This window comes from Ammodytes marinus (genome assembly GCF_949987685.1).
Source record: "Ammodytes marinus genome assembly, chromosome: 7".
NCBI lineage: Eukaryota > Metazoa > Chordata > Actinopteri > Uranoscopiformes > Ammodytidae > Ammodytes > Ammodytes marinus.
In genome coordinates this window covers 17,714,500-17,732,637 of record NC_137211.1, presented here as the reverse complement: position 1 = coordinate 17,732,637, position 18,138 = coordinate 17,714,500, and the positions used below count along the sequence as shown (strand labels likewise).

Below are 18,138 nucleotides of genomic sequence, written 5' to 3'. Positions count from 1 at the left end.
TGACACCCTGTTTTTCCCTACACACTCCCCCCCCCCCTCCCCCCCAGCCCTCTTAGCATTTCTCTGGATGGTCTCAAGTTTAGCGACGACGCCACCACTGAGCCCAACAACGACGAGGCTCTCAATGAGTTTGAGAACGGCTTCTCCAAACTATCTGATGTCATCGCCTACGACAACATCTCAACGGCCAATAAGGAGGAGCCGTTCCATCCTGCTCCCAGCCTGGTGGACGACCTGCTGAGCGAACTCAACATCTCAGAGATCCAGAAGCTCAAACAGCAGCTGATCCAGGTTTGTTCTTCTTAACCAGCTATGAAAAAACGTTGTTAAGATCACGCTGATCCAGTTCTGGCGATATATAATAAACCATCCTGTCTGCAGATGAGTAAACATTGATACATTGATTGCAGAATAGCAAATTGTTTTTTTACAGACTGTGACGTAAATGATCTATATATATATATATATATATATATATATATATATATATATATATATATATATATATATATATATATATATATATATATATATATATATATATATATATATATATATATAATATTCTTCTCATTTACCTATGATTTATCACGCCTATAAAAAACTGTTGTCCTTGAAACAATAATGACAGCTGATACTACAAAATAATAAAAGACAGCAGGACTATGTTTATGAGTATGTCTGAGGTGTGTCTGAAAAAGTGCCTGAGTCAGTGGATATTTGGGCCAGATCCTGACCCCAGCTGCTGCAGGGATCTAAATCCCCTCCTAGCAAAGTTAATCCAGGTAGACACACATGCACCCTTCAGTTCTCCGCTGGGCTGTGAGGCAGCGGGTGGTGGCACCAGTAGACCTGCCATCTGCTGGCTCACCACCCCATGAGTCCAAGGCTACGCCTGATCGGGTACCGTGGTTACCAGAAAGTATTTGGAACCTGTGGATAATAATTGTTTTGAGGTGTAACGGATTAGTTTTTTTCCCCCCTATACAAATATAAACGTAGTTGCCGTGTTGATGCGTAAAGTAGTTAGCTTAATGCTGCTCTGCTATCAGAACCGTTCTGGTTTTCAGGCTGACCGTTATGATGGACCCAGCAGCATGACATACTGCCTGCTCAAGCCTCCTGCCAGGCCATTCCACAGATTCCAGGCAGGAATCAGAGCGGACCAGACAAAAGGCTTCCTTTTCTCATTTAGCTATAGTCGGTTGCTCTCCTACCTTATCTCATTCTATTGATTTGGTACCTAATGGTCAATCCTAGACATCCCTAGACATCGGCTCTTTGGATGTTAACCTACCAGTCCCTGGTTTATAACAACATCCAATATGGACTCTACAGGAGTAGAAGGACAGTGATGTGTGTTAGCTGCCCACTAGCTCTCATCCAAATCTAAGTTATGTTGTAAGAATACAAATATCCGGGCGCATCTTTGAATGCGACATTCAACATGCATCACCTCAATACTTTTATTTTGACATGTGTACATTAAATAAAAAGCACATACTATATATATACAAAGTATCCTTTTTGAAATTATTAATCATTATATATTCCCCACAAAAAAAAATTAAAGTTGACAAGAATGACTACGCTATGTAAAATTATTTACAGATCAGCTTCTGAAATAGCTCAGTGTTTACATCAGCACAAGTGTGTGCCTGTGTGAAAGACGACCCGCCTGGTGTCTCCACAAAGCGCTGAGCTGAACCCATTCCAGCCAATTGTCAAGGTCACCCTGACTCTGATGCTGGGCGACTGGGCCCTGAGCCTCACATACCTTGGCAACACAAGCCTAATAGTGGGTAGAGTTACCACATGACGCATGATTTAATCTCATCTTTCTTTTCAAAGCAGGGAACGTTCACATCATCAAGTTACCAAGGAATTTAAATGTGAAATCACATACAGTATATGCAAGCGGAGTGTACTGTACTTTCATTCAGAAATACAGTTTCGTGACCTTGTGTCTTCTGCCTCTCCTTTTCAGATGGAGCGTGAGAAGGTCAACCTGCTGTCCACTTTGCAGGACTCCCAGAAACAGCTGGAGCACGCTAACGGCGCTCTGTCAGAACATCAGGAGAAAGTCAACCGCCTCACGGAGAACCTCAACGCCATGCGCAAGCTCCAGGCCAACAAAGAGCGGCAGTCTGCCCTGGACAACGAGAAGGAACGTGACAGCAACGAGGACGGCGACTACTACGAGGTGGACATCAACGGACCTGAGATCCTGGAGTGCAAGTACAAGGTGCGTGTGTCTTCTTATGGGTGAGGGTTTAAACGGGACAAAATGTCAGATTAGACTGTCAAGTCAAGTTAGCAGTCAAGTCATTTGTCAATTTAAATTGGAAAAAAGTTGTCTTCTTTTAGACTCTGCTTTTTTTGAATTCTCAACCTGAGATCTTGCCTTTGATAGGTCGCTGTGTCTGAGGCAGGCGAGCTGAAGGAGGAGCTGAAGACTCTGAAGGCAGAATACCAGTCCTGTCAGTCACGTTACGAAGAGGAGCGCGTGCGTCTGGAGATGGACGTCACAACGCTGGGGGAGAAGCTGTCCACTCTGGAGAAGAGCAGTCAGTCAGAGCAGAAAGAGAAGGCTATTTTAGAGAAGGAGCTGCGCAAGGTGAGAAGTTTTTCTTCACATTCCGTTTCATGATTCTAAAATAGTTGATAGCTATGTCTGTGGGTTTTATACACTTTGAAAGATAGAACACGACCCTAATTGACACGTTTCTCTGGCTTTTTTGCAGGTGAGCGACGTGGCAGGCGAGTCCCAGGGCAGTCTGAGCGTGGCACAGGACGAGCTGGTGACCTTCAGCGAAGAACTGGCAACCCTCTACAACCACGTGTGCATGTGCAACAACGAGACGCCTAACCGCGTCATGCTGGACTTCTACAAGGCGGGGAAGGGCGGGCGCAGCAGCCCGGAGGGTCGTGGCCGCCGTTCTCCCATCCTGCTCACCAAGGGTCTCTTCCCCAGCGAGCTGAGCGACGGAGCCCATTCGCCCGTCTCCTCGCTGCCTTCTCCCGGCTCCGAGCACCGCCGTGAGCCCATGAACATCTACAACCTGGTGGCCATCATCCGAGACCAGATCAAACACCTGCAGCTGGCCGTGGACCGCAGCACGGAGCTGTCGCGCCAGAGGGTGGCCTCTCTGGAGCTGGGAACAGTCGCTGACAAGGACAAGGACGCCTGCATGCAGGAGATCCTCAAACTGAAATCCCTACTCAGCACCAAGAGGGAACAGATCGCCACCCTGAGGACTGTCCTCAAGGCCAACAAGCAGGTGGGTTGATCACCTTTGTCTTCTATACTCTGGAATGTCTACTGAACTCACTGCGTGTCACTCTCAAAACATTTGTCAGTTTTTGTTGAAAGACACACATACAAGAAGAAAGGCGTGAGCTATTTCAGGCCTATTCAGCTGTTAGCAGCATTTGCCCTGCAGACAAGATCCATACCAAAACACTGGCGACTGAGACAGCAGCCCTTATGATGCCAGCTGTCCAGAGGGTCTGTGTGTGGTTAGGACAGAAGAACGCATGGAGAACCATAACCCCAGACCTACAATGTGTATGCAGTTGCACTGGTAGCCTTATAAAGTATGTGTGTGGTGACTGAGTGAGCATTAGTAAACAGACATGAAAGCCCCTCGTAAACCACACACCTATGGTTTTTAAACTAATAATAGCAACTACAGGCTGCTGGTCTACCTTTAATGACTTGGAAAAACAGAAAAAGAAAATAGGTCATATGGTTTATATTAACAAACAGACAGGAAATCCCCCCCGACGCCTTCCAGCTGCTCAGACCCTTTTGTTCTTGTCGTCCACCCACAGACAGCTGAAGTTGCTCTGGCCAATCTGAAGAGCAAGTATGAGAACGAGAAGGCCATGGTGACCGAAACCATGATGAAGCTGAGGAATGAGCTCAAGGCCCTGAAGGAAGATGCTGCCACCTTTTCCTCTCTCAGAGCCATGTTCGCCACACGGTAAGAACACATGCCACCCTCTGCCCAGAGGACAGCACTGATTTAATGGTTCACTTTTCATGCCGGACACAAACGCATACTAATGACATACCATTCTAAGCTCACAAAAGGCTGGCCCACTGACTGCTCAGTTGTCACATAAAAATGTTGTTAACGGTTTGACATGAATCCCAAGCCGTGCACAGGCAGCATAAACAGTGTAATCAGGTAAAATTAAAATAGGATTATTAACATAATGCATTCCATGTTTTCATGTTGGTAATGCCTATGTGATTATTAGGCATTGTTGTAACATGACATTTCAAAGGAAGATGTTGTTTTGTATTTGAGAATCAAGGTCAGGAAGGGATAGTGCCATTTATACGGAATATATGGCACAGAGGGAATCCAATCTGGGTGTCATTTAAATGTCACTTAAGTAGTGTTTTGACCAGTGTGTGTGTGTGTGTGTGTGTGTGTGTGTGTGTGTGTGTGTGTGTGTGTGTGTGTGTGTGTGTGTGTGTGTGTGTGTGTGTGTGTGTGTGTGTGTGTGTGTGTGTGTGTGTGTGTGTGTGTGTGTGTGTGTGTGTGTGTGTGTGTGTGTGTGTGTGTGTGTGTGTGTGTGTGTGTGTTTGTGTGTGTGTCTCAGATGGGCTGACACACTCCCTAATCTTTTCTGATTCCGAAGAGAAGCCGGTCAAAGGTTCTGTGCATAATCCCACCTCATCTTGGTCTGGATTACACATTCACCGCTAACACATAGTAGACTAAGTGCTCACACACTGCTTGTTGTTTGTTTATTTGTATGTGTGTGACTGACTGCGCGTTGGCGTGTGGGCATATGGGGAAAGGTAAGAAAATGAGTGTACGTAATTTGTCCGGGTGGTATTATAGACTTTCCAAGGTGAATGCACAACTCCCTTTTTGAGTTGCCTTTCCTATTTGTGATTTTTTTGATGAACACTTCCCCTCCCGTAAATATCATCCCTGGTCCAGATGGCTGCGCCGAGATGCTGAGACAGTCTTTCCCTATTGCACTTAAGACTTCCTCAGCGATCTACAGCAAAGCTCAAGCTGTGCAGAGGGACCAGACCTATGTAGAAGGAGAGGAAGGTGGAGGGGGGTGGGGGAGATAGACAGGATTATAGAAACCCAAGGTTAACAGAGGGCTGCAGCTCAGCACAGCCCCTCATTTTACACATACAGTCATTCAATACCTATCCCTCAAGTAACTCCACATAGCTGCAGTGTCTAATCAATTATTAACAGGAGGAAAACTCAGCTGTCTGCAAATATACAGTAAGCGTGTGTGTGTGTGTGTTGTCATGGATTTCTGCCGCACTGCAGATATAGATGGTGTAACGCTTGACTCAATTTGGACCAAAGGCCACCATAACTAAGTGATAACCAGATGTCGCTACTGCTAATGACATTATCTGCGTAAGATCATATTTACTGTGAGGAATCGGAGCCATTGTGAAGAGTCTTTTCTCAATAAGCCTCTTTTTGCCTTAAGATACTGACAACACATTACGGCTTGCTGTTGAGCACCTGCGTCAACCCCATGTGTTTTCCTCCTCATGCAGTAAAAGCATCTCCCCTGATTATGATGTTTATTAGACTCCAGCCCCCTGGTAGTTCTGTCACCACTCTGGTTGCCTATGCATGAATTAGGATTCTCTGTGTGTATATGGGACTGGTGCATTGGTATGTAAATTCAGAGTTGGGTCAAGGGACTGTGGGGGGGACTCGCCTGAGCAAAGTTTCCCACACTCCCCCCTCTTCTTGTATCCCCGTCCCCTCTTCCGTCCTTCCTCACCCGGTCCTCTAGTCATCTGGAAAAGAGAGAGAGGAAGGGGCCCAGGTTTTTCAATTTAAAACCCACTACAGGAGCCTAACTTGACGGGCTGTTCTTTTGTTTTCGTATGCTAATCACCGCTCGGACACAGTCTGTATAGGTGGATTTCTGAGATGCTGGAAAACTCGCGGATATAGTTGTTTGGTGTTAGAGCAAGAAAAGAATGAGTGGAACTGAAAAAAAGTTTAGGATTGTGTTGGATCCTTTGTGTGGTTACTTGAGATTTCTAAAGTGTATTGCATCATGTTAGAATTTTTTCAGAGTGAGATACACAAGGCCGAAAAGTGCCTGTAGCTGACCCGGTTATTGTGTGTGTGTGTGTGTGTGTGTGTGTGTGTGTGTGTGTGTGTGTGTGTGTGTGTGTGTGTGTGTGTGTGTGTGTGTGTGTGTGTGTGTGTGTGTGTGTGTGTGTGTGTGTGTGTGTGTGTGTGTGTGTGTGTGTGTGTGTGTGTGTGTGTGTGTGTGTGTGTGTGTGTGTGTGTGTGTGTGTGTGTGTGTGTGTGTGTGTGCCTCTCCAGCCCAGCTGCAGTCTCTGGTGTCATGTTAACTGTGAGATCCTGCCTCTAACATTCCTTAGACATGTCTCGACATGTCCACAGCTCCTGCTCTCATACTGATAAACATTCAAATCATTAACCCAAGAAGTATTTTCCTCCTCTCAAATGTGCATGCTAAATCATCCTGCTGTTATTTATTTACTTGTGTTCCCTCTCCATCATTCTTTCTTTATTTTCTGGCCTCCTCACTGCTCTCTCGCTCTCTCTCTCTCTCTGATATCCATCCCACCATGACCAATCAGGCTCTAGACAAACAGCTGAGGAGGTTGTGTGTGTTTTCTTTGCTCTGGAGGCATTAAGTAAGGGTTAATGCCCGACTAGGTGTCCAGGTATCAGGAGTTAATGGACACCGTGGAGGCGAGAACTGTCCGACGCGCAGCGGAGGACAGTTGCCTTCACGAAGTCCATTAATCCCTGATACCTGGACACCTCGAAGGGCATTAACCCGCTTATACCATAGTCACCTACTAATAAAAATAATAATTAGACCAATCAGTTATATTTTCATGCCTTTTTGCGATCAAATTAGATTTTTTTTGAACGAAACTAGATTTGTTTCGAACGAATAACAACTTGTTTCCACAGCAACGCCCGAGACCCCGTATAATAACTGGAATACCCATTGCAAACCCATAAGGTTCTTATGTAATGAAAACGTAGTTCAGTACTCCAGTCAATAGGAACAACCAAGGATACGACCTGGCAACAACATAATTTGGCTTTAACGGTGCGTTCAAATTGTACTGAGAAGTCGGACCAAGGATACGAGCAACGGGAGACTGCGGCAGCTGTTAGCCACAGACCTACTGTTATGCTAGCAATATACAAAGTCAAAAAACATTGCGCACGCTGTACAAACAGTAAATGTAATCACCCAACATGTTTAACAACAGTTCCACCGAGCTAACAAAGCATTTCCCCCAAAATAAATAACGCATTTCACGGAGAATGTGACTGGCGAACATGTGTATTACGGGCTACAGCCTGAAGTTACGTGAGGCAGTGACTGACTGACAGCAGTAGCCTATGTCCAGATAGACAGTGAAGCCGGTCTTTGGTGGCTAAACACATGTCAACTCAGTTACAAACCTTTTGTCAAATTAAACAGGGGTCTTACTCACCTTTTTAACGAGATAACCATTGACGTTTAACCAGAGGACATTAAGTTTAGCCACTTTATTGTACTACTATCGTTACTACAGCTCTTGTGTTACGACTCGAGCGCCATCCTGTGGTGTCCAGAGGCTATTGCACGGCAGGATATTTTAGGCTTTATAAATCCCAAATCCCTTATCAACACAGTTTAATCAGCGGCGAGCCGGCGACGCAGTGGACAGAATGTAAACAGTTCCATAGGTGTCCATACATCAGAAGTTAATCCACACCCATGGAATGTACTCCAGCCAATCAGAATAGAGTATTCACACAGACTATGGTATAATGAAAGTGAACCATACAAGAATGTCGCAGCAGTAGTTGAGTTTTCCTTATGTGACCATTATAGCATTGACTACTGTTCAAAATGCAATGCAAAATGACAATAAAATCTCTGTTTGTCAATGATGCGAGTATGAATGTTGTTTATCCTTAAAGGCCCCTAACCGCCCCCCCGGTCCCCCTCTGCTATTGTGTCACCACATCTCATCAGCAGGCCAGAAAGGCTCCTATTGTATCCCTCAAGTCCAGAGAATAGACTCCTCTGTTTTTTCCCGGGAAAAATGCACGCCCTCTCACACCCCCAATGCAAGAGTGGCTGGCTGAACTGTCTGAAGGAAACCCCCCCTAGGTGGCTGGTGTGCGGGTCGCCCTCCCTCCCCCCATCTCAAACTGGGTTTAATGAAGCAGCACTGATCCCTTTTGTCGTTGTGTGTGTGTGTGTGTGTGTGTGTCCCACTGGGAATCAAACTGCATACACAAGAGGGGAGGGTATGGTTTATGTATGTAGGGTGGTCCGCCAAGGCCAGAGTTCACATGGCTCACAACCACGTGCAGCAAAAACATCTGTGGTCACAAGTCTTGTGTTTTTGTCTCAGATTCTGCCTTCAAGAAAACAAGAAAGGAATTTGCAAAGGTTGCTTTTAAACTATTAAAAAAATTCTAAAGTTGAAACAAGACAGTGTGAGGACTGCCACAACAACTATCATGAAATGTAATCCCTCTGAAGTCTTGAAATATTGAAAAACAAGTTTATTTTAGTTGGAGCTCAGATCAATAATCTCATCCCACTGGCAGATGTTCTGCTTTGTTACAGAACAAAAGTAACGAATTAACATTGAAATAGTTCCTTTTAACGAGTTGATTTTTTCTTTACAGTGCAGCAGCCCCTAATCACTATACAAACATTATCATTAGATCACGCATGCCTACTGGGAAAATGTCAGTTATAGCTTGAAGACATTGGAATACATCAGATACACATGACATAGGCAGGATATCTGCAAGTTGTTTTTCAAAGTCTATAGGAGCTTGTGAACTGTTACCAAAGGTTTGGGCGTTCCCAAAAAAATAAAAATGACATTATGTTAATGTCGAACAAAGAAAAGGGAGTGGGGTGAGGCTACCTACCAGCTGAATTATGTTGGTCATAATCAACGATTATAGCATGGTATTGTTACAGGAAAAAGCACTGCTTACCAACATAAGCATTACCCTCCATTTATTGAGGTGTGTCAGTTATTACTGGAGAATGTCACTTTGCAAAATGCTTTGTCAGCAACTCGGAAAGTTGATTGGGGAGAGAGAAATGGACTGATGCAGGCAAACGGCAAGGAAGTGACAGAGGAAGATAAGGCTTGGGAGTCAAGATAAGAGCCAGCAGAGAGCATGTGATTGAAACCGAGATGAATAAGAGAGCAAAGTAATGAAAAAGCTTTCTGGAAGGAAAAAAAGCATGAAAATGAAAGAGGGAAGCACAATGACAGCAGATGGAGAGTGCAGCAGCAGATATGAAGCCCCCCCACCTGAAAATCCCGTTGAGTGACACAGTTTGTATAAATGTCCAGCCTTAGACACACAGAAAACCCAGGGAGACAGGTGATAATAGCTTGGTGCAGCATCTAGTGGTATTGAACTGCAGGTGGGCGGTCGTCATATTGTGATATTTTGCAAAGAGATCGGAGAGGGATAGATGTGATACAGTCTCACTCCAAGCTGTTCTCACTGGAAAAGTGGAGGTCAAGTGTGAATGGCGTCAGTTCCGAGCATTAAAAAGCATTTTTCTTTCCGACGTCTTGGTTATTCCTCCCCTCTTTGGCTTTCCTCCTCAGACCATTCCTCAGGTGACGCAGAGAAGATCTTCTTAGTGACCCATAGGTTAATGCTTTCATCCTTTGTGTATGGGATCTATAGTTGACTTACTCCACACAAACTCTTACTCATATTATCTAGAGAAGCTGTAAGCCACGATCAGATAACAAAAAAAGAGTGTTTTGCTCTTGAAATTGAGTAAAATTTCAGGGAGGGCAGGATATAATTTACCATGTTGCAGTGCAACTCATTGGACAGATTGAGACTGTTGTTGTAGCTTGTCGGACTTCAAATGTGCTGAAAAGGTTTGAGTGTGCTCTTTGGTGGAGGCTGAAGACAGAGACTCTGCTACTCTCATTAGTTCTGCACCATGCAGATCAACAGCTCCACCCGGTGGTGACTAAAACACTGCGTAACCGGGGCAAAGGTCATGATGTGCTTCAAATTCAGTAGTTTTTAGTCTATTTAACATTTTCTGTCAGGACTCAAACATGGCGTTCAGGTATGTTTATCATGTATGCAGCTTGGCAATAGCTTTAATGCAAACCGTAACCAAAAGGCAACTAGGATTTGCTCCATTGAGGCAAAGGCTGTTAACTGTTTTCTCAACCCCCAGTGCCCCCTTGTGGTATGGCTGTGTACATTATTGATGGTCTACTCTAAAACAACATATTGGTCATATTCTTCAGGGACAAATAAGTACCTTAGTGACAGTTTTTCTGTCTCTCTCTCTGTCTGTCTCGCAGTTGTGACGAGTATGTCACCCAGCTGGACGCGATGCAGAGGCAGCTGGCGGCAGCAGAGGACGAGAAGAAGACCCTCAACTCCCTGCTGCGCATGGCCATCCAGCAGAAACTGGCCCTGACCCAGCGCCTGGAGGACCTGGAGTTTGACCACGAGCAGACTCGCCGAGGAGGCACCGGCAGCCGGGCCAGGACCCGCAGCAAGGCAGCCAGCGGCACGTCCAACATCCCCCACGTAAGTCAGAGTCTCCCTTGCTCTGGCCTGGGCCGACCGGAGCCCAACAACGCCGTGCCCAACGGCATTCTGGGAGGCCCCGTGGTCTTCTGCAGCGAGAAATACAAGATCTACTGCGACTGATGCAGCGGGGGAAAAGTGTGAAATGGACTACTGTGTACAGAAGGGGAGGGAGGGGGTGGCTGTCTAGGGGCCGAAACCCCTTCCCTTGCCTTAGTGTTTAAGAGCCCCACTCGCTCGCTTAGCTCCCTGTGCAAAAGCCTGCGCTCCTCTAGGGAACTGCCGTGTGACTTAACCAGCCGCTCGTGTGTGTGCGCTAGTGTAAACGCTTAGGGGAATGCATATGTAATGTACAGTGTGCACTAGACGTTTGGACTGTAGTAGACATATACGGCATGTGGATTATAGGGCCCCGGTTATATATTGGGGGGGTTTTGTGGATATTATGGAGTGTCTATTCTTTCCGCTGTCACAGTGCTGTACTTATGATGTAAAAGGGTGGCGGCTTTTGTGCTCGTTTGTTCCGGCCCCCCTGGGTGTATTGCCTGGTTACCGTAACACATCGTGCGGATGGGGACTTGTAAAGAGGATGTCAATCAAACGGTCTTGTGTGGCCAAATATGACATCCTCTGCTCTTCGGCATCGGTGCTCCTTTAAGAAAAAAGCCTGCTTCTCCACGGCTGCCTCTCTGTCCTGGCACCCCCAGGACTCACCTGTGTCCCAGCAGCCCACTGTCTAATCAGGTCATTCTTTTGGGAAGAAAAAGGAACTTGAAGAAAAATAAACTTGAAGAAACTTAAGAATATGCAATGTCTCTCAGCGTTCTCGCTAAGGGAGCACAGTAAGATTATACAGAGAAATTCCAAAAAATCTCAAGTGGGTTGGCTGCCGGTTTTTATAATGAAATTGTTTGGGCGGAAAAAGGAGCACCCGTGACCACACGTGTGTATTTCAGGATCATGTATAAGCTGTGCTGCTTGCACACCAATACAGTAGGGTCAGTAGAATCGCATGGCTTTGCAGCTAAAAACAAACGTTTAGGAGCTTTTTGAACTGTTTTTCTGTTGTCGGGTGTGTGGTACAAGACGAACTCATGTATTACGGGGATCTACAATATAAAAAAGAGGAGGGTGATGTGGTGAAATACAGGAGGGCTATTTCATGTGACCCATTACGTTACCACGGATTCTTTCAGAGCCATATTATAGGAGAGGAAGAAAGTTTGACAAATCGATCTCCACACTCAAATGAAGTGCACTTCAGCATAGGTGCCTCAGGTTCCTACTTCTGTTAAAATGGATATAATGATTACTGTGAACAGAGATACAATATAGTTTTGATCAAAGATGATTTTTACAAAAATATGGTGCAAATCCTACAAGAGCACAAATCGAAAAAAAATGCACCCACGCGTGGATAATTGATCTGCAAACGAAAAATCAACCGACCGCTCGGCAAAAGTGCCTGTCGAACCCAAACACTTGATATATTTATCTATCTGTTGATGTAAAAGCCCTGTCCGTGTGTCTCAACTTGAGCTACCACTGTTCTCTCCCCCTCTGTCTCCCCTTTCTCTATGTTTTGTGAAAGCTGTGTGGTTTGAAAAGAAAATACCCTTTCTCATGTTTCCAATCTCTCCTTTTAGATTGTCAGCAGCTTGCTCCCCCAGCTTCACCACTCACCCTTTAAGTAAAATGACGAATTCTGGGGAGAGAAATTGCCCTCTGAATATTTTTGTCAGGTAACGTCCTCCACTGTGTGTTGTGCTCCCGATATTTGCCTGCGTGTATATGAGCGTTGAAGTGATTGGCCCTCACGTTTGTATGATGTTTGTTTTTTCAACATTTTGCAAATGGAGGGTCACTAATTATTTTTTCTTTACTTTGTTTTTATGGTGTGTGTGTGAGGACAAAGCGACGTGCTGTTTTAGTATCCACAATAGCTTTAACCCCCTCGTGAGCTAGCATTACGCAAATAGGAGCAAAAAAAAAATCAAAGTGGGGCTTGTGTTTTATAAATCCATGCACTGCTTATGGATCATAGACACATTAGTTGTATGATGCCAAAAGCAGGGTTGATGTGAGGAAAATCCTGCAAGATTTTTCAAATTATGCGTTTTTTTTCTACTACCAATAAGCTATATATTAAACTCTATATTCTTAACATGATAATGTTCAGGTTATAATCTTGCAGGATCCAACTACAGTATTCCTTCCCCTCGAATATAAAGAGAGGAATCTTAATTATTCCTCTGAAAGATGGGGACGTCAGCGATCAACCCTGCTTGAGTGTGCATCCATAAGCCACAGCATACAGCATGGAGACTAGGCTATCGTACACATTTGGGCAAAACAAGAAGAAACCTCCCCGGAGGTCAATCACTCTTAAGTTTGAGATTCACTTAACTTAACCAGTGTGATTATATTCTGTTTCTATCAGTTTGCGCTGACTGAGAAAAGATCTGGGGAGTAGAGGAAGGAGAACTACTCGTGTTGTAAAAGCAGCTCCTGAGAGAGGAGATAAGAAAGACAGACGTGCTGGTGAAGAAAAAGCCAGATGTCTGTCCGACTCTGTGGAGAAATGAGTCCAGGGGTTTCCTGAGGGAGACACTCACTGAAGGACGATTTTTTTTGGGGGAGGAAAAATAAAGACACGACTGGTTGCTCGGTCGACATAGGACATTGATTCAATTTAGTTGAGACGCTACACCCTTTCCCTTGTATAGGCTCTGTGGGATCCCTGAGCAGTAGATAGATCGTTTGTGACTAGAAACTTATTTTCCCTACATGGATAAAATTACGAATTGGCTCCTTCTAGTTTGAAACCAATGTCTGGCTTATCCGGTGTCATAAGTGCATGCCACCTGAAAAGCTCCTCCTACCTCTGCTTGCAGGCTCCTCCCACCTTTTTAAGTTTTGAATACACACGATGCATCGACTCTCTGATTTATATTAAAGCCTGCATGTAAAAAAAATCATAACCCATTCTACATTAACTTTGCATTGCATATGAGAGACACTCCTCTCCTTTTTGACCTGGTGGTATTAACGGCATTCAACTCTGTCCTAAGAATGAACACGGTCATGGTACTGGTGAGTCATTGGCTTCCTAACTGCACCCCGCAGGGTATTTGGCTTTTCACATGCGCTCTTCAGGAATTTATCAACCATGTTGGTGGGACAAAGCTCTTGACTTGGCTGCTTCAGGGCTACTCACATGGCTCCTGTCGCTTTGACTAACCACAGCCGCCGCCTTTTGTCTGTATGGACTCAGCTGCCATGTTAACATGTTAACAGACACTCTAGAATTTGACAAATAATGCTGATCATTTGTTTGTTTTCTCCATTTTGCAGTAATTACAAGTAGTTCTGCGCGGATGACGAAGCACCGACACAAGCGCCCATTCTCACTGCTGATTGACTTGGCCATAAAAGAATTAGCACACATAGGCCATTTGGACTAAATGCGAAATGTAAACACTGATTTCCAGTCAAATCAACTGTCCTACTTCCCTCTTTATTGCTTTTAAAATGTGATGTCATACGGAATGACACTCGTTTTCTTCGCGTGCTGCTGCTGCTGGAAGCCAATTTCTCACTGGTCCAATGAACTGGGTACACTTCAGACTAGAGTCTGTGATTGGCTAATCTAACCCTCCAATAAAAAGCCAGGGGATCTGGGGTTGTTTCTCAATGTAAATCAAAAAACTTTTTTGTTTTTGTTTTTTTGTTTATTATTTTATAAATCTGTGCACTTTCATTATATAGGATTATAACAGACTATTATTAACCAATAGGAAAGCATGGTAGTACTATGGTTTGTGAGTAATTCAGTACAAGTTTTAAGACTATAGGATTATACGTCCTCCTGAATCATCTAAACTCAAATAACGGGAACTATTTACCCTTATAAAGGCTCCACAAACCACAGCCCTACTATAATGACTTTATCCTCGAGGTTTTATCCATCAAGTAATCATTCTTACATTGTTTTGTTACATCATATGTTATGCTGTTGGGTTATTTCTTTTATGTCTGTTCTACTGCCATGTCCTATACAAAAAAATCCAGGGTGATCAAATTCTGGGCTTTTTTCATGTATTTATTATTCCTAGGAATAGTTCAAAATAACACAATGAAACTTGACAACGCTCTGACTCAAACGGGTAAGTTGCATTTTGGGAAAAATTTGAATGGAATTGATGTTCTTTTCCAAGCTTCTTACCGAGGGCGTTTAAACAGGATCACTGACTTTCAGAATTCTATGCAAATGCAACAATTAAATTCCAAATTGGAATTGTTTCGTTCTCTCTTTGTTTATCGTGCCAAATCTTGGTGCACCGTTTAGGTCGAAAAAAAGAATCAAGACTGGGGATTTGAGACAAGCCGTCACAGAGAAAGGTGTAGTGTTGTGGGGCCATGGCTCTCGCGCCAGGGGGGGTTTCGCTTTTTGATTTGTTTAGTTCTTCGTTTCTGACCAGTAGTGCCTTCATTGTTTCAAGGGAGAATCTTAAACTAGTATTTTATGTTTAGTTTTTTTTATATATAGGTGAGGACTTTGGGTTAAAAAATACCTGTGAGCAGCAATAAGTGCAAGAGGGGAATTTTCCCCCTGTCTGCATGATTGAGATGATAGTTTTAAAATTAGCTCAAAACTGAAATTGTATTGAATTCTGCAGGTCAGTGATCCATTCAATTAATTCAGGGGTATTGAGAAAAAGTTTTTTTTTAATCAAACTTTGGGAACCAAAAGAAATCCCTTTGGCCTCCTGTTTATTGAATAAAATGATCCAAGCATCTGAAATGTTTTCATCAGTGTGCTATTGGAAACATCTACGTATCTCTAGCGTTGTTTGGTGAAGGTAATGTGATATCAATAGTATTGTTGAGGAAAAAATGTGCAGAAAGCGCATTTTATCTTTCTTTTTTTTGTCCAATATGAGTTTTGTTTGTTGTTGTTTTTTTTATATTCTTGAATCTTTTTTTTTATATATCATCTTTTGAGCGTTGTGTTTTCAGGAAACAGAAAACAAAATAAGCATCAACAAGCTTGAATAGTGCCATTACAGCCAATGCTTGTTTGTTGAGGCGTTAAAAGTTACAAAATACGGACGCGAAGCTAAAAACAAAAGTGCAATTTCAGATAATGTTTATACATTAAGATAAAAAGGAAAGGGTTTTCTGTTTGCTGGAAGCGATAGCATTGTGATAATAAAATTAGCTGTGCAAACTTTATATTGTCATATTGTGTTTCAGTATTGATCCATAATGAGAGTTTGATATCTTTATATGAAATAACGATCTCACCTGTATGTTGGTATTTATTTGAATTGTTATGCAGTACTGTATTCTTATTGATAATGTGCATAACGATTAGTGGCATATGGAGTACAGCTAAATGTCATTATGCATGTTCCTCAGTCATGGGACCTTTACACAGAATCGAAAACAAACATGTGATCTTTTGTCAGGGAGTTTTTTTAAATTATGGATTTCAAAAGAAAAACGGAAAAAGGACAAGAATTAAGTCTGATGTATTACTGCTGAACTTAATCCTATGAAAAGTGTTTTTGGTTGTTTTCCTGTAATGTGTAAAGGTAGTCATACTGACTAAAAAAAACAATAAATGTGACTTAAGTTCCAAGGTGTATTGGGTGTTGTTATTTATATCTCCTCCACTCTAGCAGCAGATAAAGGGTTAAATAGGGAAGCGTATGGTCTGCAGCCCCAGTGTCCCCTCAAGAGTGTTCCCAGGAGGCAGGGGGAACTTCCCAGCTGTCTGCGCGCCTCCAAGACCAGATCAAATTTTACACAAATACACAAAAAAAACTCTTCCAACACCTCTCCCCCCTGTCCTCTTTCTGCTCTGCTGTCTCACTTAAACCTCCCTCTCTCTCTCTCTCTCTCTCTCGCTTCCTCCGCTTCCTTTCTTGGTATTACCATTTCTTTTCCTATCCCGTTCCTCTCCCTGCCTTCTGGAGATACACCTACATACTACTGAACATAGCCAGTGTTATGTTTTGACCTTTGGTGCACCCAGCACTTCCTGTCCAGGCTCTCGGCCCAATCAATGCTACACTGAGTGGTAGTGAGTAATGCTGCTGGGCTTTTTTCAAAAACTGCCTATTACTTCAATTAAAGAGACACATTTAAAGTTGTGTTTGTCCAAAAGGACCAAAAGTAAAGAAAAAAAAGATTATTTAAACTTTTAAATGTAGGATGAATTCTCAGCTGGACTTTAGTTATCACGGGATATGCAAGAGCAAATAAAAGTCCTTTTATGATTGGTGGAACACTCTAAATGAACATAGCAATGAGGATGGCTAGCCATATATAACAAAGCTTTATTTTTTAGAATGTGTTACAGATTGACTGTTGCTGATTGAAAACACTGGTTTCCCAGCCTTCATCAATACCACACGTCACATTCCATGTGTTCTTTAAAATTGATTTAATACTGGATACTTGGACACTTGGAGTAGCAAACACTGAATGTTTAAACCATTCATCCAGCACCTTTTACAATCTAATTAGAATTCTAGTTCACTTGCTAACTAGTTTTCACGCACTTTCAATCTCGCAGCGTGTGATGTCACAACTGACTCTGGGTATTCTAGAGGTGTCTGCTGTGCTTTCAGTTCATTGAAGCTTGGAGTTTATCATTTATTGTCACAGATTATAAACCAAGATATAGGCTACACCAAATTTGTACTTCTCTATAATGTCTTTATTTTCCTACTACACTATTTATCGAGATTTTTCCTTTGTGTGATCATTTTATTTTTATTTCAAATCAGCCAAGCTAGGTCAAGAAGTAGGCCTATCATTCGTTATTAAACCATTTTAAGCCCTAACTGCCTATTCCCGTCCAATTTGGAGAGGTTCTACAAAGGGGCATCCTGTCCCATGGGGGGGGGGGGGGGTCAACCATCCAACATACAGTTATGATGAATGCCCCTTAAGAAGGATTTGGAGGTTTACTTTAAAGATAATCTGTAGTCGATTGGACTTTTACAGCAAAGACATAGCAGAGGACCACGCCATGGTAGTTCAACGGGAAATTATCTTTAATGGTTGCTGCTCTGGCAATTAATTAGCGTTGCACTTCTATAAAGTTCGGGGGGGAAGGTAACAAATTGACAAGTAAGGTTTAAACTGAAACAGCAGAGGTAGAGACACACTTCTCATAATGCACCTTTAGGTTAATATACAATACTGATAGTATGTGCTCACAGACAGACATAAAATATAATCCAACCAGTCGCACTCATTGACCATATGCCGCGCTGATTGAAATTGAATAGCACGGGTATTAATGACAGCCAGAGGGAAGAAGAATTTCCTTGACATCACCGTAGCAACAGTGGAGCCTTTGTTGGTGCCCCGACTCCTATTATATCCTCCTCTCCACCCATGGCTCGACTGGCAGAGGAAATATGGGTCAGTGGGATTCAGTCCTGCTCTATTAATACGCAGGTGCTGTGATTATACACTGACTGGATGGAGGAGGATTTACTAAGCAGAGCAGCTGTTT

At 43.4% G+C, this 18,138-nt stretch overlaps 1 protein-coding gene across 3 annotated transcripts in view; it reads left to right on the top strand.

Moving 5' to 3' along the window:
- Positions 1 to 16,252, top strand: part of LOC307253235 (protein bicaudal D homolog 2-like) — a 46,600-nt gene extending 30,348 nt beyond the window's left edge. Inside the window, exons 5-11 of one of the 3 annotated variants that reach the window (XR_013844952.1) lie at positions 48 to 291; positions 1,988 to 2,245; positions 2,414 to 2,617; positions 2,745 to 3,281; positions 3,835 to 3,986; positions 10,373 to 12,346; positions 13,959 to 16,252. Coding sequence is in view for 2 of the 3 variants with exons in the window: in XM_080031172.1 (XP_079887298.1) it covers positions 48 to 291; positions 1,988 to 2,245; positions 2,414 to 2,617; positions 2,745 to 3,281; positions 3,835 to 3,986; positions 10,373 to 10,727 (1,750 nt within the window). In the remaining variant the exon portion in view is untranslated. Of the gene's footprint in view, positions 1 to 47; positions 292 to 1,987; positions 2,246 to 2,413; positions 2,618 to 2,744; positions 3,282 to 3,834; positions 3,987 to 10,372 lie in introns of all 3 variants that reach the window. The other 2 variants (XM_080031173.1, XM_080031172.1) reach the window with 2 other exon arrangements.
- Positions 16,253 to 18,138: the final 1,886 nt, after the last annotated feature.